The 23,671-nt window shown below is 41.1% G+C and overlaps 2 protein-coding genes across 2 annotated transcripts in view; one reads left to right on the top strand and one right to left on the bottom strand.

Moving 5' to 3' along the window:
* Positions 1-23,477, top strand: part of LOC308187239 (uncharacterized protein) — a 94,325-nt gene extending 70,848 nt beyond the window's left edge. Inside the window, exon 3 of the mRNA XM_080609405.1 lies at positions 16,889-23,477. Coding sequence (XP_080465531.1) covers positions 16,889-17,177 — 289 coding nt within the window. The 3' untranslated portion in view covers positions 17,178-23,477. The remainder of the gene's footprint in view (positions 1-16,888) is intronic.
* The window catches only part of LOC308187237 (uncharacterized protein), an 80,567-nt gene continuing 60,660 nt past the window's right edge, over positions 3,765-23,671 (bottom strand). The window contains exons 4-6 of the mRNA XM_080609402.1: positions 10,199-10,672; positions 8,865-8,957; positions 3,765-6,538 (exon numbers count right to left, since the gene is read on the bottom strand). Coding sequence (XP_080465528.1) covers positions 6,524-6,538; positions 8,865-8,957; positions 10,199-10,672 — 582 coding nt within the window. The 3' untranslated portion in view covers positions 3,765-6,523. The remainder of the gene's footprint in view (positions 6,539-8,864; positions 8,958-10,198; positions 10,673-23,671) is intronic.

Genomic DNA, 23,671 nt, shown 5'->3' with positions numbered 1-23,671 from the left:
TGGAAAATATTTTCAGGTTTGGGCCTGCATAAGGTAGAAGGGACAAGAAGTGGTTTTATATGCTAGGGAGTTCTTGTTCTTAGAGCTTTCCCTCTAGTTTGAGAGAAGCACATAACTAGTTTTACAGTGGGTTGACAGGAAAGAAGTGGGGGGGAAAAATGGGAACGCAGGGAGAAAGCCAAAGGCGTTATTACTAGAACAGGTTTAGAATGCTATTCTTTGCTTTTCATGAGCTTAGGGCAATGGGGAGTTTAAAGCTTAGCACTTCCTGAGAGGGTTTCTTACTCTACCGGCTCAGTTCTATCACTTATTTAAGGCAATTCAGGTCTCTGAACGGTTAAAGAATTGATACCAAATTTGATGAACTCTGTCTGGTGAAGTCAGTCTTGCTTAACAACACAATCGCGATTCTCCAGCATGACGCCTTATTATTAGTGGGAGAATTACAAAATACGCTGGTTCTTAAGAAGAAAGGGCCAGCTGATTAGCTTTCACTACTTTCCCTTTCAAGATTTTCTCAGGGGCAGCTTCAGACTAATGACAAGAACCAAGACAAGTGCTATCTGTACTAAAACTGAGGTACACTGCATAAAGAACATTCAGATAACCCAGCTGCATATTCAAAAAAATCCGCTGTTTAGACTTGTCTTCACTGATTCTGTACAGGCAGACCTCCTGTGTTTGCAGTGCCCAGTTTCTCTCACTTGAATTGGGGATGCAGAGAAGTGAGTTCTATGCTTTTGGGGAAGAATACAAGCTGAAGGCATTCTGAAATAGCTTCCAAACTAAGCAAACATGAGGGACAAACTAATCCAATGGCTGGGTATTTCAATGCTAAGAGAGCACGGTACTCAGCCATTCAGAAACGTATTACTGATGTGTATTTTAATACCTACATTTGTTTCAATACTGCAAAGCTACACAAGTTCTAATAAAGAGGTAATCCATTGTCTTGTTACTGTAGTAAACAAACAGAAGATACATCATCTTACGTCTTCTGCTTCCAACTGCACTCTTCCTACATACAGTTGTGTAGGGAAGGAAAATCTGAAAATACTGTTGACGTTCTTCTGGATAGCCGAAGCAAGAAAACATGTTTGTGGCTTATTCTTGTTTTCAAAATAAAACAATATTAATTTAATCAAAAAATTTTGGCAAAGAAGTTTGGACAGTGCTCTCTTGGAGAAGAGCATTTCCATTCTAAAGCAGAAGGAGGCAACATTTGCAGAATTATGCTAGGTAAACAGAAACAGAAGTGTCATTTTTTACTATTTAACAGAACACACAAGCTAACCTCATGAACATACTGAAATTGTTTATATGAAGTCCTGTTTTGTCAGTATCCTGGATCAGAGTTCATCAAATTTGGTATCAATTCTTTAACCGTTCAGAGACCTGAATTGCCTTAAATAAGTGATAGAACTGAGCCGGTAGAGTAAGAAACCCTCTCAGGAAGTGCTAAGCTTTAAACTCCCCATTGCCCTAAGCTCATGAAAAGCAAAGAATAGCATTCTAAACCTGTTCTAGTAATAACGCCTTTGGCTTTCTCCCTGCGTTCCCATTTTTCCCCCCCACTTCTTTCCTGTCAACCCACTGTAAAACTAGTTATGTGCTTCTCTCAAACTAGAGGGAAAGCTCTAAGAACAAGAACTCCCTAGCATATAAAACCACTTCTTGTCCCTTCTACCTTATGCAGGCCCAAACCTGAAAATATTTTCCAATGCATTCAGCTTTGCTACTGTTGAGAAACAAGGCTGGTTACAATGGCAGCTAAGCCCAAGTTGCGCTGTCTGGCTAGACTTAACAGTTGGATTCCCCCAGCCATCCTGAAGCAGGTTGATGAATCCAGGGAGTCAAAACACAGGACTTCTGCATTTCTGGTTTTGTAGACTGCATCCTGTGTACAGCCACTACAGCAAGGGCCACAGACTTTCCAAAGGCAGAGCTACAAGAATCTGATTATTTAGAATAACTGTATCAATGCACAACTCCTTGGTTACCTTTTAGAAATTCCTATGCTCAGCCGGATTCCTTTTCCCCCCAGACCTGGTGCGTTCTGGCAGTCTTGCAGTGCCCTCATCTGATCACCTTGCTCACCAAATCTGACATAGGCATACCCTCTACTATTTTCAAAAGGGAGAAAACCAATTCTGGTATGCATAACAGTTACAAAGCTAACGAATTCAGTTTCTGTCTTCTACAAAAAACAGAAGATAGCAGCTACTATAGCTTCTATTACTTAAGCAACCTCTCTGGCATGTGCACGTGCACAGAAAAGGCTTTCACCAAATTAAAAAACTTGGGCCAGGAGCAAAAAGCTTATTCCTTGGTAGCATTAAGATGCAACTCACTGAGAGCCAGCAAAACAATACATTTTAAGTGCTCTCTGCGTAAGTAATCAGATTCCATATTTCTGCATATACAGCAGTTAATCAGTTAGCACTAACCCACTCCTTTTGGAGCCACAAACTTTATTGGTCACAAACACCAAGAGCTGGCTGTAATTATCTGAACCAGTATTAACCGGTACCTCTGAACTCTTCAAACAAAAATATCTTTCAGGTGCTCTTAGAAGAACAACATCAATTGCCTGCAACAATTTGATGGCTTTGCTAAACGGAGCACTGAAAAGCACAGTGGTACAGTTTCTTTTGTAGCCTGTTCAGAAATTATAGCCCCGTGCCTACAGCTTCAAATCAGGCCAAGCTTACCAGCCCAACTCTTACAGCTTAAGTTCACTGCACTCGAATGCCTTCAAGACGTGCTTTTAGGAGCCATGGAGAAGAACCCTCTGGTAAGACCACCATTATAAAGTACTGAGTGTTGTTTTACACTTAAAATAGAACTATCTGTTACAGTCATTCATCAGCTTTCCCTAGGCTGCTGCTCTCTCACTACTGAATGTGATCCTGCTCTCAGTTTCCCACTAACTTTTTCCCCCAGCGTTTATGGCCTCTTTTCATCTATGACACTTTTAAGGGACTACACCGTGTTGAAAAATGCTGGTTAACATTTCCTTTTACACAAGGTGCCTCATCGAATTTTCCTGACTAAACCAAACCCCAGAACCTTAACTAGAAGAGGAAGCACACAAACACACACGCCTCCCTGGCCACCATATCTCCCCAAAACATATCTGTTCAGTAACAGACCAACTGTAAGAATACTGCGATTAAAATCAGTATAGCTCTATACACTGCTTTTGTTCGGGATTACTAGCTAATGTCCTTCCCCTTACCCCTTCTGGAATTAATACTGAATTCTGTACTCCAAAACGCGGTTCTTAAGTCATACAAATGACATTTAACAATCAGAATTTTTCCACACAGTGATCCTCAATAAAAACTTCAATCCTCTACTGCAGTCTTTCAACAAATTAAAGGAATACAAAACTGGCTAATAACTGTTCAGTGATTTTTGGACCTTTGTAGCACTAGAGTAACAGCAGTACACTCTGCAGCATAGTTGCAAGTACGTGGGAATAAGATACTCTCTCTCATCTCTTTTTTTCTCTGAAAAGTGTGAGGCCTCTATTTCACCCTACTAAAGATTTTACCACCAACTGTACTGCTAGCATTGAGACACTGCAACTTCTGTGCTTGTATGAGATGCAGGACAGGTTCCTTAAGGTGTCGCAATTTTTTGTCTAAACCTAGTGTTGAGATCAAAAAAGGGATTGCTACTAATTGCGTACGTATCAATAACCAGGACAGAAGACATGCTGCATATAGGAATTAAACTTTTTCTAAAGCTCTAGTACATGAACATATCAAATCCCGCAGATTTTTTCTAGTATGGTTTCAGAGGTCTTACTTGATGGACATAAGCGCACAAGTGAAGACAAAAGATATTCTGTTTACCTGAAGTACATGAAGGTTTGAACTACATTCTAGTCCTGATCTTTCCAGTCAAAACTGTTTAAAAAACAACCCACCAAACAGTAAAACAAACAAGAAAACCCCATGCTTCCTCTCTACATAAAACTTTTCACAATTGTGTTTTCTGCCCACCACCTGGCTTTAAAAAGTATACGAACTTCTTTGAAAGATCATGTTTTTAGTCTGAACTCCAAATGAACAACGTGTAGGGCATGTAAAGAACAAGCACGTCATTAATGAAAGCTTTTCTCTAAAAAGGATAAACTTATTCTTGGGGAAAAGTGTGGAAACAGATGTTATCTAGGCAATATTCCTACAGGAAAAACGAATAATTTTGCCACACCTCAAAGGAAAAAATAATTGTGCTTAACAGGTAAGAAAATAAAAAAAATCAGAGCAAACCAAAAAATAAATCACAGAATATGCATCCTCGTTTTAATCATTAAGGATTACCTTTGAGCTCTGCTTTGGTGCTTGGCTTTGCACTTTCACAGGCTACACACTTCGTGGCCTCTGCTTTGTTTTGAACCAAGCAGGTCTCCCAATCCCAGCTTCCTTCAGGCTTCTTGAATTTGTCTAAATCCAGAAATTCTCCAGAAGGAGCAGAAAATGCAGATGCACTGCTACTGGTCACAGGTGTTGGACCCTCTGTGAGACAAACAAGACAGTTAACCATCCTGTTTGAACATGAACTATAAAATGAGCATTAACTTTTAAATCTGATTTGTCAAATCCCACAGAAATGTTCAAAACTACTCCACAACTCCCCCCCCCGCCCCTGAAAAAAATAAAAGCCACCAAAAACCCACAAAGAAACAAACAAACAAACAAAAAAACCAGAGTGGAACTCAAAGCTTCCAAACAACACACAACTCTGTTCAGCACACAAGCTTCTGCTGCTGTTGACCACAGTGTAACCTCCATAAAGAGGCCTGACAGGTGCCTTTTAAAAAAAAGGTGCCTTTTAAGAGAGAAGCAGAAGATAACGCTTCAAATTCAAAACCGGAAAGACAAGAATGGCTCTTCCCTTCCACAGCACACGCAGAAAACTTTTATCCTAGTATTACTTGCATCGCTCTTCCTCTTGACAAGTGCAACGTAACCGTGCAATTCACTGCACCATGGTCACAGTAAACCCCTCATTTCCAAAATTCCTCCTTGCAATGGCAAGAGCCTCAGACAAAGATGCCGACTGACCGCTCAGAGGTTGGAAGTCCAAGAGAATCAACTCTGTCTGAAATCCATTATCTTACCTCATGAAATTTCAGTCTTACCGCACAGGATGAATACAAAAGCCCGGTCTAGTCCATCTTAATTTGTTTCTTCCACGATATATTTGCACAGGTGTTTTTCGATGTAATGGCATGTTAAATGACATTTAGAGTCAAAGTTAGAATTAGAATCGTATTTTAAAAACAATACAACCACGCTCAAAATCAATTACGGTCACACACAATGGGAAACAACCCAGTACTGCCCTGAAGAAGTTATCCAGCGGGTCACTCGCTTTCTTGAAGCCTACCACTGACCTTCATAGGCATCTCTCTGCTTTAGCTTAAGACTAGTTAAGACTACACTGTCTTGAAATCTGGCTTCACATCTCCCCTCAATTACATACAAACGGTGAGTAGAGGCATTTTGGACACATTCTGTAATTTTTTTTACTTATTTTTTGAAAGAGAAAAACGCAGTCATTTTTAACTCTTTCTATGGAGTTCTCATTTTCGCCAGTGAAAAATCACTATGTTGTTTTTAAATTAAGTCACCCACTTCAGCCATCTTCCCTCACCAGCTGCAAAGCCGGGGGTATCTGCATTGATCCAGCTCCGTACTAATACATTTCACAATCAGTTCAATTTATGCGACAGGCTGGAACCTGGGCTGAGACCTCTGAAGTGCCTGTAAACCAATCCTGCAGACAGCCGCTAACCCATCAACCGTACCTGGGAATCGTGTTGCTTAAAATATTCCATATATGCAACGTACTTTTATTCTGTACAAGATTCACAGAGGCTAGGATGGAAACAACAGGAAAAAAAGGACCATACCTGGTTTCTCAGACTGACAGGCTACACATTTGTTATCTTCCGTCTTATTTGGTACAAGGCATATTCCACAGTCCCAAGAGCCTTTCGCCTTCTTAAATTTGTCTCCAAAGCCCAGAGTGGCTGTTGTGTCAGTGCTGCTCGAGGAGGATGTCACTGTCACCGAGCTGTCTGTGACCACTGGTCATGTCAGAGCAGGCATTACTCCCGTTCCAGGTTTTGGTGTCTCACATGCTATACATTTTGTAGCTTCCGGTTTGTTTTGGACAAGACATGTATCACAATCCCACGTTCCAGGTACTGTTTTGAATTTGTCTCCAAAGCCCAGCATCCCTGCTGGGGGCGCTGCTGGCTTTGAGGTGTCGCATTGACTTGAACTTACTGTCTGTTTCATACTCTCAACTGTTGACGCTTTAGTAGCTTGACAAGTTACACATTTGTCCTTTATGTCTTTGTTTTGCAGAAAAGGGTCACATGTATCAGATTGCCAGTACGATGCTTGTTTAGAAGTCTCTTTACCTGCAGAAAAAGTTGTTATTGCAGGCCTAGTATAAACCACTGTGCTTGTTGTAGGTTGTGCAGACGTAGAAGAGCGTGTTTTCAACAATCCAAAGTCTAGGAAGCAAGAAAAAAAAGTCTTCCTGTTAGCCCAGCACCTCACTACATGTAACTAAGTGACTTTACTAGAGGGCAAAAATTTCAACCCAGGTGCCAATGGTTACAACTAGACATTCAGACCGAGCGCAACAGGAAGTCCCCAGAAATCTTATCTAAACGGATGAAATTTCATCTGCTGCACTGGGTCACAACAGAACATTTCGTTAAAGCTTCATTTAACTCTTTGTTTCCAAGCAAGCTTTAAATCAACATTTTCACTGGTCGATACAAGTACAAACAGACAGTAGCTGACTGAAATCTGACAGTCCAACGTGGAATGGAAATAATGCAATTTGATTAAGACGCGATGCCCAATCGAATCAAATTTCTAAAGCTCCTCCTTCCGTAGCAGATGACTCAAATCTACTCCAGTAACTGTACAGAAGTTTGTACTCGGAGCAGCAATCCATACGGTATTTTCCCACAGATGCTGAATATTAATTAAATAATAAAAACTCAAGACAATTGAACAACTGTCTAATTTTCTATAATCTTTTTCAAAATGCATCGGACACAGGACAACTCCTTATTTAAAAGGTGGCAATTTTAACAGAAAAGACAAGCTACTAATACAGAAAGACTAAAGGAAATGCATCTTAAACAGCAGCTCAAGTTGCTTGTAAATCTACCTTGAACATAGTTGTTTTGTGGTTTGTTTGTTGGGTTTTTTTTAGTCAAAAATGAAGTCTTTGAACAATGTGGATTTAGATTCTGCTTCTTTTAAACCGATAAAGAAAGTGAATGTCACTTCACTCAGAGGTCTTTCCTTAAACAAAATGCACAATGTATTTTCTCTCACTTAGCTCTTTCCAACAGAGAAATGTGCTGCCTTCTTAACAAGTATGTAAGTTAGAAGAAGACTTTTGGGAAAAGATCAAATTCAATAAAGCCCTTTTTCTTAAAAGATATCTTTTCCACAGACACACTTTATGAAACTGTTGAAAACAATTGCAATTGCTTAAAAACAAAATTCAGAAAAGGGTTTTTAACGTAAAACACTCCACTTCTGTTTGCAGTTTAAATTTTAATCCACAGGAGCCATTGTAAGCTAAGGCCCAAAGATTCGCAGCTTTCGCCATGTATTTGGAACTGAAGCTCTTTCCTATTCTTTCTTCACCTGGGCTGAAGGTGGGACAGGAGTGTTGAGTTTTACAAACATTTCCTTTTCAATTCCACAAATTGTATTTACTTAAAATGAAACACCGATTATCTGGCTAATTCTCTTAGTACCTCATTTACAATTACATCCTAACACGTAAAGGAGATGCAACCCATCTGCTTTTCATCTTGCAGTTTTACTTCCAGCAACAAACACCACTTAGAATAGAAGGGGGCAGATGCACCCTAACAAACGCAGCGCTTAATGTAATGCTCTCCTACATTCATATTTATAGCAGATACTCTATTAACCATAAGTCGTGTGTTGGTTTTTTTTTAATAAAAAATGCTAGCGTATTTTTTGCAGCATCTTTTTAAAAGGAGTTCATTATCTCACCAGGATTTTTTAGAACGTCTAAGACGCTTCCTTCCTTTAATACGTGGGCAGTGGTGAAGGGACCACCAGCAAAATCTTTGACCTCCTCTTTCTGTGTGTTGATGTTGGTTGAGGTGGTGGTGTCTTTTGAAACAAAAGAAAACAAAAACAGCTTTCACAATGTGACCTAGTTAGAGCAGATTATACTCACTTTTGTTAGAAACAAGAATTTCCAGCTTTCATGCTTCTCACATAAGACTCTTCACAAATTCTACTTACTCTGCAATGCTTTATGATTACAAGCAAAACAAAAAGCAACAAAACAAAAAAAAAATATAAAAGCAGATCTGTCACTGGAAAAATACTGCAGAAGTCCAACACTGCCTGGAATTGCTAGCATGCGCAGACAAGACAGATTGAAGATTTAATAAAGAAAAAAAGGAAAATCAGCACTTCAGATCTGAAGTGCTAAAGTTTCAGTTACCTAGGGTAAGAAAGGGCGTCACTGGAGTACCACTGGGTCCAGAAAGTTCTGCCGATTTTACAACGGGAACACTAAATGTAAACCCAATCTGCTATGAACAAGAGAGGTTTTTCAGATTCTCAAGCCACAGGAACTTCAATCGAATGCACACACAAAACCAAATCTGAAAGCTGCTCTTCACATTTGTAGCACGCATGCTGAATGACAAATTATAAGCCAGAAGCCTACATACTTTTCTCCATTAAGGCAGATTCTGCTTTAGTGTTCTGCAACAGCCTACTAAATGCCTAAGAAAAAAAGTCAAGCTCCTTTATTATTTTACTTACAGAAGACGTAGGTAGCACTTCTGCCTCAGTAGATTTCACAACTGGAGATGAAAACGCGAACTCAGGACTGCTAACAGTACCTGCTGGTTGTATCTGTATTTTCAAAAGAATTAAAGGTTTATATTTAAGAGCAACAACTACCTGAATTCACTACCCAACAGAAGTCCCGCAGTGACGTCGAAAAACCTGATGTTTGAGTTATTTTGCAGATGAAAGTAATAATAAAACACAGGGAAGTTTCCAAGTGGGTATAGGACAATATCTTCAAAACCAAATTCCAGAAACTGAGAGGAAAAGCTGGAGATGCTACTTAGGTCTAAATGCACGGAAAAGCAAGCCAGGAAGCTGAAGAACGGCAAACTCAGCCCAATGATACTCCAAGAACTTCAGCAAACACCTCAACATGTTAAAGCAGCTGTCTACTTCAAACCGTACAAAAAATATTTCAAGTACTCTGGAACAGATTAATGTTTATTTTATTGCAATAATATGCCAATTATTGCACCCTAGGCTCATTCTATGTGAGGCTCATATGACCACGTTACCTCTAATTTAATAACTTAAATAAAGTTGTGGTTTAACCATTGCAGGCAACTAAGCACCACACAGCCACTCGCTCACTCCCTCCAAGTGGAACAGGGAAAAGAACCGGAAATAAAGAAGTAAAGTTGTTAAATTTGAGGTAGCATTAATGACTCATCGCATGTAATGGCTACCTGGAAAGACAAATGCCATAACCCTGTACATACTCCCCACTCCTTCCCCTTCTTTCCCCCAGCATTTATTGCTGAGCACGATGCTAAATGGTGTGGAATATCCCTTCGGTCCTCTGGGCTCCGCTGTCCTGGCTGAGTGCCCTCCCAGCCTCTTGTGCATCCCCGACCTCCTCGCTGGCAGGGCAGCGTGAGAAACAGAAAAGGACTTGTCACTGTGTGAGCACTGCTCAGCAACAGCTAAAACACCAGTGCCTTACCAACACTGTTTTGCTCACAAATCTGCAACACAGCATCATCTACTACGAAGAAAATTAACTCTACCCCTGCCAAAACCACTATAAATAACTTGGCATAAAGTCCACACCCCCCTTCCCCCGCAGACTTCCACAGCATTTGAAGCAGTTATACAATCACGTTAAATGGGAGTTGGCAGGCTCTAAGACTGAGAGAAGCAGAATCAAAACATTTATGCCTTTTTCCCCAAACTGGCATACAACCCCAATTCATTCAGCTGCGTAGAAACTAATATTTGTTAGTTTCATGAGCACCACAGAAAAAGTCAACTCGCAATAAAGCAGTATACTCATTGTAAACATTATTTATAGCATAAAGATTTACCTTGCCCGCCGCCGTCGCTGCTGCATCTGCCATGCCTGCCGCCTCCGTTGAATTTGCCACGCTTGTCGTTGCCGCTGTTGACCTTGATATGTCCTTTGTCATCAGTAGATATGGCATGCCCGCCGCCATTATTGGATATGTCAAGCCTGAGGGCACTGTTGAACACGTTATGCCCGACGTCGCTGTTGTATATATCATGTCCTCCACCTCCTCCTCTGATAGATCTGTCAAGTCCTCCACCTCCGATGGATCTGTCATGCCCTCCACCTCTGATGGATCTGTCATGCCCTCCACCTCTGATGGATTTGCCATGCCCGTCGCAGCTGCTGGAGTTGCCGTGCTCATTGCTGCTGTTGAAACAGCGCTCGGTGACGCTGAGACAGCGCTACTACCAACGAAACTAGAATTGAACTGAGGCAGCGATGCAGCACTGATGGGTAGGGGTATGTTCGGTAGCACTGGTTCCTCCACTTCCTAAAGTTGCAAATTTTAATTTTTCTTATACAAGACATACTACTTTCTCACCCCATCCCACCCAATTTATTAACAAAATTAAATAGAACAAAAATCCATACAAATTAAGAGAAAGCAAGTTTCCAGAAGAAATCCCGATCTCCCCACCTCTGTCTACCACGTCATTTTAATTTATGGCAGGCCTGCTTCCACATTATACTCTATTCAACAACTGTACAGCAAGAACACTGAAAGTTAACTCAAAACCTGTGCAGAACAGAGACGCACAGATCACATTTTTTTTCTTTCTTTTCTATACTTTAGTCATCAAAGCTCTGGAGAAGCATCATCCTTTCTAACTACCCTCGCATGGCTTCAATTAAGAGTACACTCTCAAGACAAGTGAGAAAGTGTTCCTCTTGCAAAATTAGGCAGGATAGCTGCCAAAGTTTCTAAAGTCATTACAGCAGTGAACGTGGAAAAAGGTAATGTTTAAAGAAGCAGGTAGGTTCAACAACCAAACTAAACACAAAAAGCACCAAAGAAAGTCAGACTAGCAGCACTGAAGATTGTGTTCTGGTAAATACAGTCTATACCATGTATCAGGATGCAAATATAAAAATTAGAAAACAGCCTCTTAACAACTTCAATTTTCATCCCTGCCACTTACTTTATTCGATTACTAAGATTGGATGAGTTATGTTTTAAATGGCATAGGAAATCTGACCAAAATTTGTACAGTACTATCATGATCTACTTAGAAATGACTAGGCAGGGATGTAAGTTGGTACTACTGATATTCAGTGCATCCTGTAGCTTACATCTGTTTCACAGTTTTGATTTGAAAAGTTTATGGAACTTTTGATATTTGGACCATTATTTTATTTGTGTTACAGGAATAAACAACAGTGTTTACGATTTCTTTATATTGCATCATCCGGAAGTCCCATTTAATGATTTGAAACTTAAATTAACTTAAATACTTAATATTAACTTAATATTAATTAAATACTTAATGTTAACGTAAATACTTAAATTAACTTACAGGCAGCTTATATAACATCCAATAAAAGAAAAAATAATCTGAATATTCATGGTCATAGTTTTATGGAATAGATTTTTCCTATTAAAATGAGAAAAAAACTCTCTCACAATGAGTTTGGTGAGTATCAAAAACTGAGTCATCGTTAGCAGACATGCAGAATGCTCTCTTCTACTACTCTTTTTCACACTCTTGGCCTGTATCTTTCTGTGTGACTTAAATATGAAACCAAAAATTAAGCTTTTTTTTTCTTTTTATACTTGGCACTCGTTTCAAGTATCATTCCTGTAGAAAAACTATACAAACCTTCACCAAAACTTCTCTTCTTAGGACTCATTCATTCAATTGCTAACGAGAAATGTTATAGTTTGCTATATAGCCTGCTTAGCACTGTAACTGCATAGAGGAAGAAAGATCCCTAAGGCATATGCTCAGATTTTTCTCTAATCCAAACTGTCAATCCATTAGAATTCTGAAAAAAGTCTTACATCAAAACAGATCTTCATTCAGACAACTATCGCTTGCCCATAACAGCCCATATTCCTCTTTCTGTTAACACCTGTGAGCTTCAAGGGGGCAAAGACAGTTGTCAGCCTTCAAGCAAGTCTAATCTACAATTGGACTGAGGATATAAAATATATATATACCCACACACACACGCATAGATATATAGCATTGGTGGGCCAGAGATTTACTGAGTATTCCAACTCAACTGTCCAAAGGGACTCTTGCCAGCAGATCAGTGTGGTGCTCCTGCTCCAGAACATGGCACCCAACAGAGACCAGCATCACAAAAAACACTACCACCACTACCTACTCTACAAACAAAAGGTAGGGCACTGCAATAAACTTTGTGAACGAAATCAAAAGCAGTGTGAGTTTTCTGTATCTCCTTCCTAAATGGAGAAGTAGAAAGGAGTTCTAACAGAGACAATTTAGAACAGTTTGAAAAAAACATAATTAAAACCCAGCACCTGATTGCACCTGTACCAGAACCTTAAAGCCAGTCGCTTCCACCCCTAAAAAGGTGGTTGTTGTGAAGTCCAACTTTTAGATGCCAAAACAAAGTGTTGAGTTCTTTCTGCAAGCCAAAGAATGCCCATGGTCACCTAAGAATTGCTTGGCAGATGAGCACAGAGTCAACAAAATTCCCTGCTACTGTTCTTTGAAAAGAGCGACTCCCTAAAAACCGAGTGCAAAGTCCCTTAACTCAAGCATTATTACCCAAAACACCATTTGCCCAGAAGGAAAAGCCATCAATATTATCTGGAGGATAACTCATTTGACCTAAACCAAGAAAGCAGTATAACACAAAGCAGTCTCCTCAAGAAGAAATTCAATTAATTCTGCTGGATTTTTTTTATTTTAGAGATGAGTTAGCATTTGGCCTCAAATGATTCTAAAGAACACATGGTCTTCATGTGAACTCAAAGCAGACAATTAACTTCATCATGAAAGGAGTATTAAAAAGAAGAATAATAAATCATAAATCTTCCTCCATGTTTTTGCTTAAAAAATAAAGAAAAAAACACATCAATAAACATCCTCCTGAACTGTAACTCACTTCCCCTACTTCACCTTCTAAAGAATACTTCAGAAAGAATCATCCCATTAGGACAGAGCTTTCAAACTGCAAGCAATTAAATAGCTAAAACTAATAGCTTTTCCCCTAGGGAACATTAGGAGGGACAAATTATTTTGTTATAAGTAAACTGAGTTATAAACCATGAAATATCTGTCAAAGCAAAATTTGTAACGCTACAGATTTAGTTAAACTACAAAATGAGCCATATTTCCTGTAGAAGGAAAAAATTAGGCCTCCAATAGCAAAGATCCTTTCTGTGGATACAGCATTATAACGTGCCTCGTTTCCCATCTTCGTATCCTACTCAGAAGATAAACTTGGGATAAAAAGTGGTGTATCAGTACTTTTATTCTTGCTCATCTTCCTTCCTTTCATAAAAACAACAATTTTCTCAAAGTTCTATTGATCTTCAAACACAATCCAGACTTTGCAGCTCCCTCAAAATACAAAATTTTCATTGGATTTCACATTCCTTTTACTGAGAACTGTCACCACCTTTCCAAAAAGACAGGCATGCAGACCGTACTGAAAAAGGAGATTTCTTTCTTCCTTCAAGTAAGTTTTAAATTAATAGATGTCATACCTTTCAGATGGTTCTGCTCGCTGTTCTGCAGGCAAAGTCTTCTCTCTCATCCCCTGCAAGTTAAGTTTAGTTCAAGACTTAGCTGAATATGTACAGAATACACAAAGTACCAACAACCACTTAATGTGGTTTTTTGTGGTTTTTATTTTATTTATTTATTTTTAATTTTATAGCACTGAATACACCTCACCTACTTAACGTTGTTCCCTAATTCAGCATTGTGGGTACAGTTCAGTTAAATTTTGAGGCTAAAGTAAGCATCACTGCTTCACTCAGCATTGAGGACAAACTGATAGAACACTAAATCAAATTTGTCAAATCCTCTAACAAAGAAAGTAATTACTTTAAACAAAATGACAAAAATTGTGTGTGTGGGGGGGAGAGTTTTCATCAAAACTTGTGTTTACCAACCCCGTAAAAGGGACGTACTTTTCGGTTTTCAATCATTTATCAACAAACAAGAAAAAAAAAAACCTCTACCCCCACAAAAAACTAAGCAGTTGCTGCTACAAAGTTGCTGTAAAGCTTTTTGCTTCTGGCCCAAGTTTTTTAATTTGGTGAAAGCCTTCTCTGTGCACGTGCACATGCCAGAGAGGTTGCTTAAGCAATAGAAGCTATAGTAGCAGCTATCTTCTGTTTTTCGTAGAAGACAGAAATTGAATTCGTTAGCTTTGTAACTGTTATGCATACTAGAATTGGTTTTCTCCCTTTTGAAAATAGTAGAGGGTATGCCTATGTCAGATTTGGTGAGCAAGGTGATCAGATGAGGGCACTGCAAGACTGCCAGAACGCACCAGGTCTGGGGGGAAAAGGAATCCGGCTGAGCATAGGAATTTCTAAAAGGTAACCAAGGAGTTGTGCATTGATACAGTTATTCTAAATAATCAGATTCTTGTAGCTCTGCCTTTGGAAAGTCTGTGGCCCTTGCTGTAGTGGCTGCACACAGGATGCAGTCTACAAAACCAGAAATGCAGAAGTCCTATGTTTTGACTCCCTGGATTCATCAACCTGCTTCAGGATGGCTGGGGGAATCCAACTGTTAAGTCTAGCCAGACAGCGCAACTTGGGCTTAGCTGCCATTGTAACCAGCCTTGTTTCTCAGCAGTAGGAAAGCTGAATGCATTGGTAAATATTTTCAGGTTTGGGCCTGCATAAGGTAGAAGGGACAAGAAGTGGTTTTATATGCTAGGGAGTTCTTGTTCTTAGAGCTTTCCCTCTAGTTTGAGAGAAGCACATAACTAGTTTTACAGTGGGTTGACAGGAAAGAAGTGGGGGGGAAAAATGGGAACGCAGGGGGAAAGCCAAAGGCGTTATTACTAGAACAGGTTTAGAATGCTATTCTTTGCTTTTCATGAGCTTAGGGCAATGGGGAGTTTAAAGCTTAGCACTTCCTGAGAGGGTTTCTTACTCTACCGGCTCAGTTCTATCACTTATTTAAGGCAATTCAGGTCTCTGAACGGTTAAAGAACTGATACCAAATTTGATGAACTTTGATCCAGGATACTGACAAAACAGGACTTCATATAAACAATTTCAGTATGTTCATGAGGTTAGCTTGTGCGTTCTGTTAAATAGTAAAAAATGACACTTCTGTTTCTGTTTACCTAGCATAATTCTGCAAATGTTGCCTCCTTCTGCTTTAGAATGGAAATGCTCTTCTCCAAGAGAGCACTGTCCAAACTTCTTTGCCAAAATTTTTTGATTAAATTAATATTGTTTTATTTTGAAAACAAGAATAAGCCACAAACATGTTTTCTTGCTTCGGCTATCCAGAAGAACGTCAACAGTATTTTCAGATTTTCCTTCCCTACACAACTGTATGTAGGAAGAGTGCAGTTGGAAGCAGAAGACCTAAGATGATGTATCTTCTGTTTGTTTACTACAGTAACAAGACAATGGATTACCTCTTTATTAGAACTTGTGTAGCTTTGCAGTATTGAAACAAATGTAGGTATTAAAATACACATCAGTAATACGTTTCTGAATGGCTGAGTACCGTGCTCTCTTAGCATTGAAATACCCAGCCATTGGATTAGTTTGTCCCTCATGTTTGCTTAGTTTGGAAGCTATTTCAGAATGCCTTCAGCTTGTATTCTTCCCCAAAAGCATAGAACTCACTTCTCTGCATCCCCAATTCAAGTCAGAGAAACTGGGCACTGCAGACACAGGAGGTCTGCCTGTACAGAATCAGTGAAGACAAGTCTAAACAGCGGATTTTTTTGAATATGCAGCTGGGTTATCTGAATGTTCTTTATGCAGTGTACCTCAGTTTTAGTACAGATAGCACTTGTCTTGGTTCTTGTCATTAGTCTGAAGCTGCCCCTGAGAAAATCTTGAAAGGGAAAGTAGTGAAAGCTAATCAGCTGGCCCTTTCTTCTTAAGAACCAGCGTATTTTGTAATTCTCCCACTAATAATAAGGCGTCACGCTGGAGAATCGCGATTGTGTTGTTAAGCAAGACTGACTTCACCTGAGCGGTATAGTTGGCAGCTGTTGAATGTTTAATGGACTTTAAACAAACAAAAAAACTGAGCAGGTGGAGGTAGACATGGCAAACTAACAGGCAGCGTCAGATGCTTCTTTGAAATGGATAATCTGACTCCATTCACTTCTTTCTGGAAATAAGATCTAGTAATTAACCAAACAAAAGATAGAAGGGTTAAGACTGCATCTTTAAAGCAGCTGTGCTTGATAAATGTCTCTGGTCTTAAATCAATCTTTAGCAAAGCACAGAGACATAGCAGCAGCTTGCTTATGCCAACGCTAAAAATACTTGATGTGTACAGGTAACCATGTCAAGGCTCTGGAGTTAATCCATGAGAACAATTCCTTCTGGTATTGGCAAAGGTGAGGATGCTTGCTTCTATAGAAATGAGGTTTTGAGCTGTGACTTAAGCTGTCACTTAGGTGACTGTTTAGGAAAGCTTCCTTTTAAGCTTTGAAGTATGTAAGCTGACAAATTGTTTAAGTTCAGAACTGGGTTTACAGTCTCTTGTTCTCTGACTGTATGCAACTTCTCATGTTTCAGACTGAAAGCAGAATTGCAGCGGTACCAGTCATACAACTATAATGCTTATTGCCAAGATTACCAGAACTACCACTCGCAGAAGAGTTACGATGCTTACGCTGACTACAACTACAGCTCCTATGCTCCCTATGACAGCATGCAAGCTGTTGGAGACTGCTCTTTAGGAGATTCTTTAATGGCTCCAGCTGTTTTTGAGGTAAAGATAGTGCACGCTTGCTGTAAAGAAAATATTTCACAGATAATACGTTGTACAGATTTGTGTGAATCAGCAAAAAGAATCCGAAGTTGAAAACATGCTTTCTGCTTAGTGTGAAGTTAAAAGAGCAGATTCCATTCAGAGGTGTTTGTATTTAAGTGCTTAAATAGTAAATCCATAGAATTAGTGATTTATACACCATTATTTGTTCACGCATACCAAAGAATGGTTTTGACAGCATAATTGCGTACGCTTCTTCTGTTCCTGTTCTTCTGATTTGCTTTGCTTAAAGCAAATTAAACAGTTGTTGCAAGTGGTCTTATCGTGGTCAATGTATTAGTTGTGACCTCCGGAGGTCCCTTCCAACCTGTACTGTAATATTGGCTTTCTTCTAAAAATAAATAGATAAAATGCCATCTATCCTTGTAGTTGTAGGAAGAAGGAATGGATTGAGACTGCAGCACTTTGAATCTGTGATGCTTTCTGAAATGAGTTATGATTAAACTTAGCCTTTTCTGTCTTTCAGGAATCTTCAGTTATGACTGCAATCGGTGATGACCTAATTACTGACGGTAATAAGGGTTCTATCATTGTCACTTGAGTTTAGCCATCCTTGTGCCTTTTAACAATACAAGCCAACCTCTACTGGATGAAGAACATCTTGAAAATTCAGCTGAGGTCAAACCTCTGTGGGGTTGATCTGCAATCAGCTGGGGTTTTAAAGCTGATACAGCATACACTGACCGCATCAAGTAAAACGGGACACTGTCAATGCTTCGCAGCAGGTTTCTTGTACCTGTGCCTTCATTCCCATTTGAAAATGGTCTAAGACAGAATTTTGTTCTTTGTATTGGTTCCGCTAAACAGATTTTATATTAGAAACTCAGTAATATGCAAAAGCTTTGTTCTCCACCCTGAGGTAAAAGCTTATGTTGCAGATTCCAAAAGGAGGATTCAGCTTGCACTTACAAATACGGTACAAAACATATTTGTGTCCTGGAAGGTTTGCAAAGTTCCTCACGTGGAGGCATTTTGTGTTAGTGTTTAGAAACTATCCTATGTAACGTGTATTGCCGTAGAAGTGAATTAAATGACTCTTGGGAGGGTTTCATGGCTGATTATCCGTAAACGTTATCTTTACTATCTTAAACATTGTCTTTGTCTTTATCTTGAAAGACAGTTCTAGTCCCAGCCTTCTAATATAAAAATTCCCAAAAGTTGGAGCTGTGAGGCTCAAAATTTTAGAGGACTAAATACCTCACTAAAATTAGTAGATCTAATAGCTTATTACACTTAGCTTAAAATACATTTTGTTAGCCATTTCACATGAAGTTTTTTTGTGCGCATGCCTCAGATTTGATACTTGGACTTACCAGGCTTTTATTTTCAGATCCACAGCTCTACTTGGATGTTGATGAAATGAACAGACAATTCACGGAGACAAGCGAAGAACTCTACGATTCACTCATGAATTGTCACTGGCAACCTCTGGATACGGTCACTTCTGAAATCCCCTCTGCTATTTAAGTGTCTTCTAGAGCATGACCGTTAGGACCAAAGTGCTAAAACTACATTTCTTCTACATTATTCTAGCTCATAAGTTTTAAAGCACAATGATAGGTTGGGTTTTTTTTGCTATGCTTTTGACAGTTTCTGTAATCTTTTTGTTCATCACTCTCTTCTTGGAGCATCATGAAGTCATGTAAATATTCGAGAAATGTAAAGAGGTAAATGGGGTCTTATCTTAAAGATAAGACTTGCCTGTGTAAATAAAAAATTTGTTTCTGCAAACCTGCCAGCAAGGGATTTTACTTGTACCTGTGTGCAGCACGTTCTCTTCCGGCTTATGGAATTTAACAAGGTAGTAAGGGTATTTCATCTGTCTTTATTTTTATATGGGCATTAGGACACAAGCAAAATCTAGCTTTCCCTTGTTTTCCTGGTTCCTTAGGTAAGCGACAAGCCAAGCCTTTCATGTGCTTGCTTAGACTGGAAGTATGTATGGGAGACACTCACAGGCCTTGCTATGGAAACACCTGTGCCCACTTTTTCCTGCAGGCTGCTGGCTCTAACTGTACTACTGATATATGCTAGGTCAGCTAAAATTGGCTTATAAATAGGGTATGTTAAGCATATGGAAGTGTAGACTTCAACTGCCATAGCTACAAACATCCCGTGGAATGAGGATGATGTCTGCTGGCACTCTCTGCATCAGCATTCAGTTTTCCCTTGCCCTTCTTACTGTTAGACTTCTCAGCTGACGTTTTACAGCGAAGAAATTGCTACAACATAATCCGTGTTCTTAAACCTAAAAAAAAAAAAATCTTGGAGAAAACAACTTGCTGGTTTTCCCTCCTTGCTGGCAAGGAGAAAAATAGTCCACCAGGAACAACAAAAAAATCCTAGTAACAGCTCCTTAAGTTATACCCTCTGCTACCCTCTCTGATTGCTCTGGTCTTCCTTCATTCGTGGTAATGAAGTTTTTAAAGCTCTGGTAGAAGGATGACAGTACTCAAGTCAAAGGAGATGAGAGCAATGAGGAAAGCTTTGCTTTAAGCTAGAGCAGTCTTGCGAGTTGCTGCCTTTATGCTGTTCTTTATCTTGAAGGGTACAGAGTCTTTTCCAGTCATAGGGACTCCATAACCCTATGAGTATGGAGAAATAGTTGCTAATTAACAGTGTGTATAATAAGTAAGTGAGGCTGGAAACAAAAGAATATTCCTCCAAGAAAAAAAAGGAAGCAGAAATTACTGTACTTAATAGCTGGGGAAGCTGTTAAAGCTAGTTGACACAGTTCTGGTACTGCCGTGTGTGTTTTGGGGGCAACATAAACCATAATTGCTGTGATGGCAGGTAAGAATCCAATTCTTTTTTATGGCTTAGTGTAGTCAGTGAAAGCAGTGGTCCTAAGCTGCATGCTGTTCTTAAATGTAATGCAAATTCTCTTTTGTGACTCCTCAGTACTTCCAGGTTACTTGTAGCTGATCACCAGCAACTGCTTCTGTTAGCTATTAGCTGTTGGGTTTTTGCTAGGAATACTTTCAGTCCTGAATTGAAATGATGACATCCTGAAACAGAAGAGGCTCTTGGAGTATTGTAGGAAGCACATTCTTCCTGGTTCTAGTGCAGGTGTACACGTAGGAGGAGACAGAAGGCAAAGAACCTCACATAGGTGGAGGGGGTGAGGTGGCATCACAGTTAGAGCTGTTGCAGTTAACTCTTCCCAAAGCATGAAAGCAACGTGGCTGGGAACAGGGATTTGTTGGGTTGCTTCTTTGTGTGAGCCAGGGAGTCTTTTGAGGGGCAGATTAATAAGAATATGACACAAGGTAGAGGTGGAATAGATGAAGCAAAGAATCTGGGTGGGAAAAGGGTTGCTTGTACGTGTCTATGGAATTGTTTCAGGGGACTGAGCTGGGGCAAATTCAAGATAATAGATGCAGCCTCCTTGAATTTGGATGGCAGTGCTGAAGCTTCAAAACCTTACAAGCTTTGATGCCACTTCAATTGTAGTGCATAGCTGTGGTACTTGAGCTCAGAAGTGCAAACTGCACAGGATTTTTTTATCTATTTTCTTCAACGTGAGCAGCAAAACATCTTCCAGGAATGTGCCTGGGTGCTACGCTGCTTTGACACGGCTTGCTTTGCATCACCAAACACAGTAGTTAGGTTGCATCGAGTACTTTGTGGAAACATTCATTGTGTTGTCACCCAGAAATGGGATGCTACAGATGTGTGTTGGCCCGGCAGTATCAGTGCTGGTTTTTGGCCTTTGAGAGGTTGGTCCATAACATGTGACCTGTGTAATGAGGGGCCCACATAGATTGGTGACTTCATTAAGTCTGATGCTGTGGTGGTGTGTGACCCAAGGCCCTGAACGTCAGAAAATCAGGCTGTGGCCACCTATTTTATGCAGACTTTGCCTATTAACAAGGTCTCTACACTGTACGTTAGAGACGTGCGCCTCCTTTTCTGGACTAGATAGCGAAAATACCAGTTTTGTAGTTCAGTGAATGAGATTGGTTGGGCTGTTTGTTCTCCAGAGCTGAAAAATGTTGGGAGTGTATTCTCTTGGAGTCCACAGAAATGAAAATGATGAGAGGAAGAGAACGTTGGTTGCAGCCCGCGTGCTGCTGTTATAAAGTAGTTCTCTGATGTCTTTTTCCCTCTGCTGAGACTTATCAGCCTATCGTCCTTTCCTGTTAGGAGCGCATACCTGGCTTGGGATGGTGTGCGCAGGGCAGATTCTTTACCGTAAGAGCGCAGTGAATGCCAGACTTCTTCCTGTACTGCCGTGTTAACCGTGAGTCACAAATTCAGGAAGCAGTGATTGCATCGGAATTGCTACAATGCTTTGCGGAGTCTTTTTACTGGGTAAACTTCACAGCTGCAGTTACAACTTCCAGCCTGTGTTAGCTGAACACATCGTACTGGTGCCCGCCATCAGTTTGATAAAGATGGGATTGCAGTAGGGACTTGCTTTTTTCCTTCTTTTTAATTAAACAAGTCTTTGAAGCAACTTTTCCAACACCGCCATACTTCACTTCTTCCAGTTATTTTCTGTTTTACTTAGCTGAAATGTTTTTTTTTCTTCCAAGCTTGAGGAAGTTTTCTACAAGAATGTCCCGTAATGATTTCATAAACTCTTTTCGTTGTACCTAGCTGCAACAGAGAGTGCTTTTATTCAAAAACCTGCTGGTTTTCTTTTCCAAGAAGTAGTGGGGTTTTTCCTATCTCTTCACTGATGGGAAAGGCTGTAGGACAGTAGCTTGAGGGGCTACTAATGCTGTCATCAGTGAGCCGGGAAAAGGCAGGAGTCCGAAACGGGTAAAAAGTACTTAAAAGGATACCAAAAGAGTAAACGGTACTTAAGCCGTGGATGTTTCTTTTTGCAGGGATGCTCTGGACCAACCGCTTCTTTCTAGCGCTACCTCAAAGTAACTTGCAGATAGAACTCACAGGGAAGGTTGATCAAATGGTGATGATCGCTGTCATTCTGCTGGACACGCAGATACTTGCCTTTCGTTTTGGCTCATTTTTAATACCAATTAACTTCAGTGCCTCGCGTTAATAGACACCGTTTGACTGCATCGGCAAATGTTTCTGAGTCGTGAGTGTCATTAAAGGCCTGTCACCCTATGGAAATCCTTCTAAATAAGAAAAATGGCATTTAAATAAATAAATAAAACAGCGTTTGAACTTATGAGCAAACCTAGCGTAGCTGCCTTTGACGCTGATCTGGAGGAGAAAAATCACGTTATCACGCTACTATGGTTGCCTTAATAGGTTTGGTGTACATGAGGGAGGGAAGTATTATGTGATGTTTGCCTAGCTATTACATGGCCGATGCAGGAGGGGTTTTAGTCAGTTCCCTGAGCACGTATTGTTGCAGAAGTCGGTGATTTCACTGCCCAATGTCTGTTATTAAGGGCACGATTCATGTCCCGTTATCGTTTTTATTCTTTATTTATGTGTTTATTTTCTGGGGCGGCGATCTGTCACGATGCCCATCGTTCCCCTGCCGTGGGGTAGAATTTAGCGTGACGACTGCCTCCCGGACCAACGGGGCCACGAATCCGGCCTAAAACACTGCTTGTGCGTTGGTTGTCGGCGTGGGGGCTGTTGGTTGTCGGTGCGGGGGTATCGGTTGTCGGTGCGGGGCTTTTCTGACGAGCACTGTGGGCTCGGGGCGCCGTCCCACGCCCGGCGCGGTGCTGCGGCACACCAGCGGTCGGCGCCACGGCGCGGGGAGGCTCTGGAGGTGACTCCTAGCCCCGTGCTTACGGTGGCCGGGCCGGGGTTCATTATGGCGGCCGGGTCCTGAGGGCGGGAGCGGGAGGGCGGCGGGACCGGGACGGGACCGGGGCGGGGCGAGGAACGGGAGCGGCAGCGGGAGGGGGGGGCGCGCGTTCCCGTGAGGGGAGGGGGCGCGCGAGGGAGGGAGGGGGAGGGTGTGAGAAACACTCCGTAGCCAATAACTTGGGCTCAGGCGAGGAGCTCGGCGAAGCAGGAATTTATTCGCGATCGCAGTGGCGGGCGTCCCGTCCGTGCGAGGACTACCGCACACCAAATTTCCCTGGTGTATTGCCAAGCACTTCCCCGTGCAAGGGCTTACCATACACCACATTTCCCGAGACTCTTCCTTTCTCTCCCTTATCTCACGCTTCGTCCGTCTCCGGCCGCGCCCCTCGCGGAGCTGCGGAACCGCGGATCAGGACTCCACACTCGCTCCGTACAAAAGTACGTCTCAATCACACGGCACACAGAGTCTCACCCGACCCCCAAGGCAATACTTCCTATTTCTTACCTTGGTCTGTGCACAGAGTTACCGGATCAATTCTCAAAGCCGGAGTGCCTGCCTTCTTCCCTTCCCCACTCCTTCACGGATCCTGCCTCTTTCATCAGTCTCGGGCCCTCTGTCAGCTCTCCGCAGAACCGCCGCCGTCGATGCACAGGACCGCTGAAATCAGCGGGGCATGCCTTCCTGCTGCTGCGGCGGTGGGGCTCCCCAGTAGGCGACTGGCTCCCGGACGAGCCCCCAAATTGTGAGAAACACTCCGTAGCCAATAACTTGGGCTCAGGCGAGG

The sequence above is a fragment of the Anser brachyrhynchus genome (assembly GCF_964034855.1).
Source record: "Anser brachyrhynchus genome assembly, contig: SCAFFOLD_187, whole genome shotgun sequence".
NCBI lineage: Eukaryota > Metazoa > Chordata > Aves > Anseriformes > Anatidae > Anser > Anser brachyrhynchus.
Note: the sequence above shows the minus strand (reverse complement) of the source record. Positions and strands in the feature narration are given on the sequence as shown.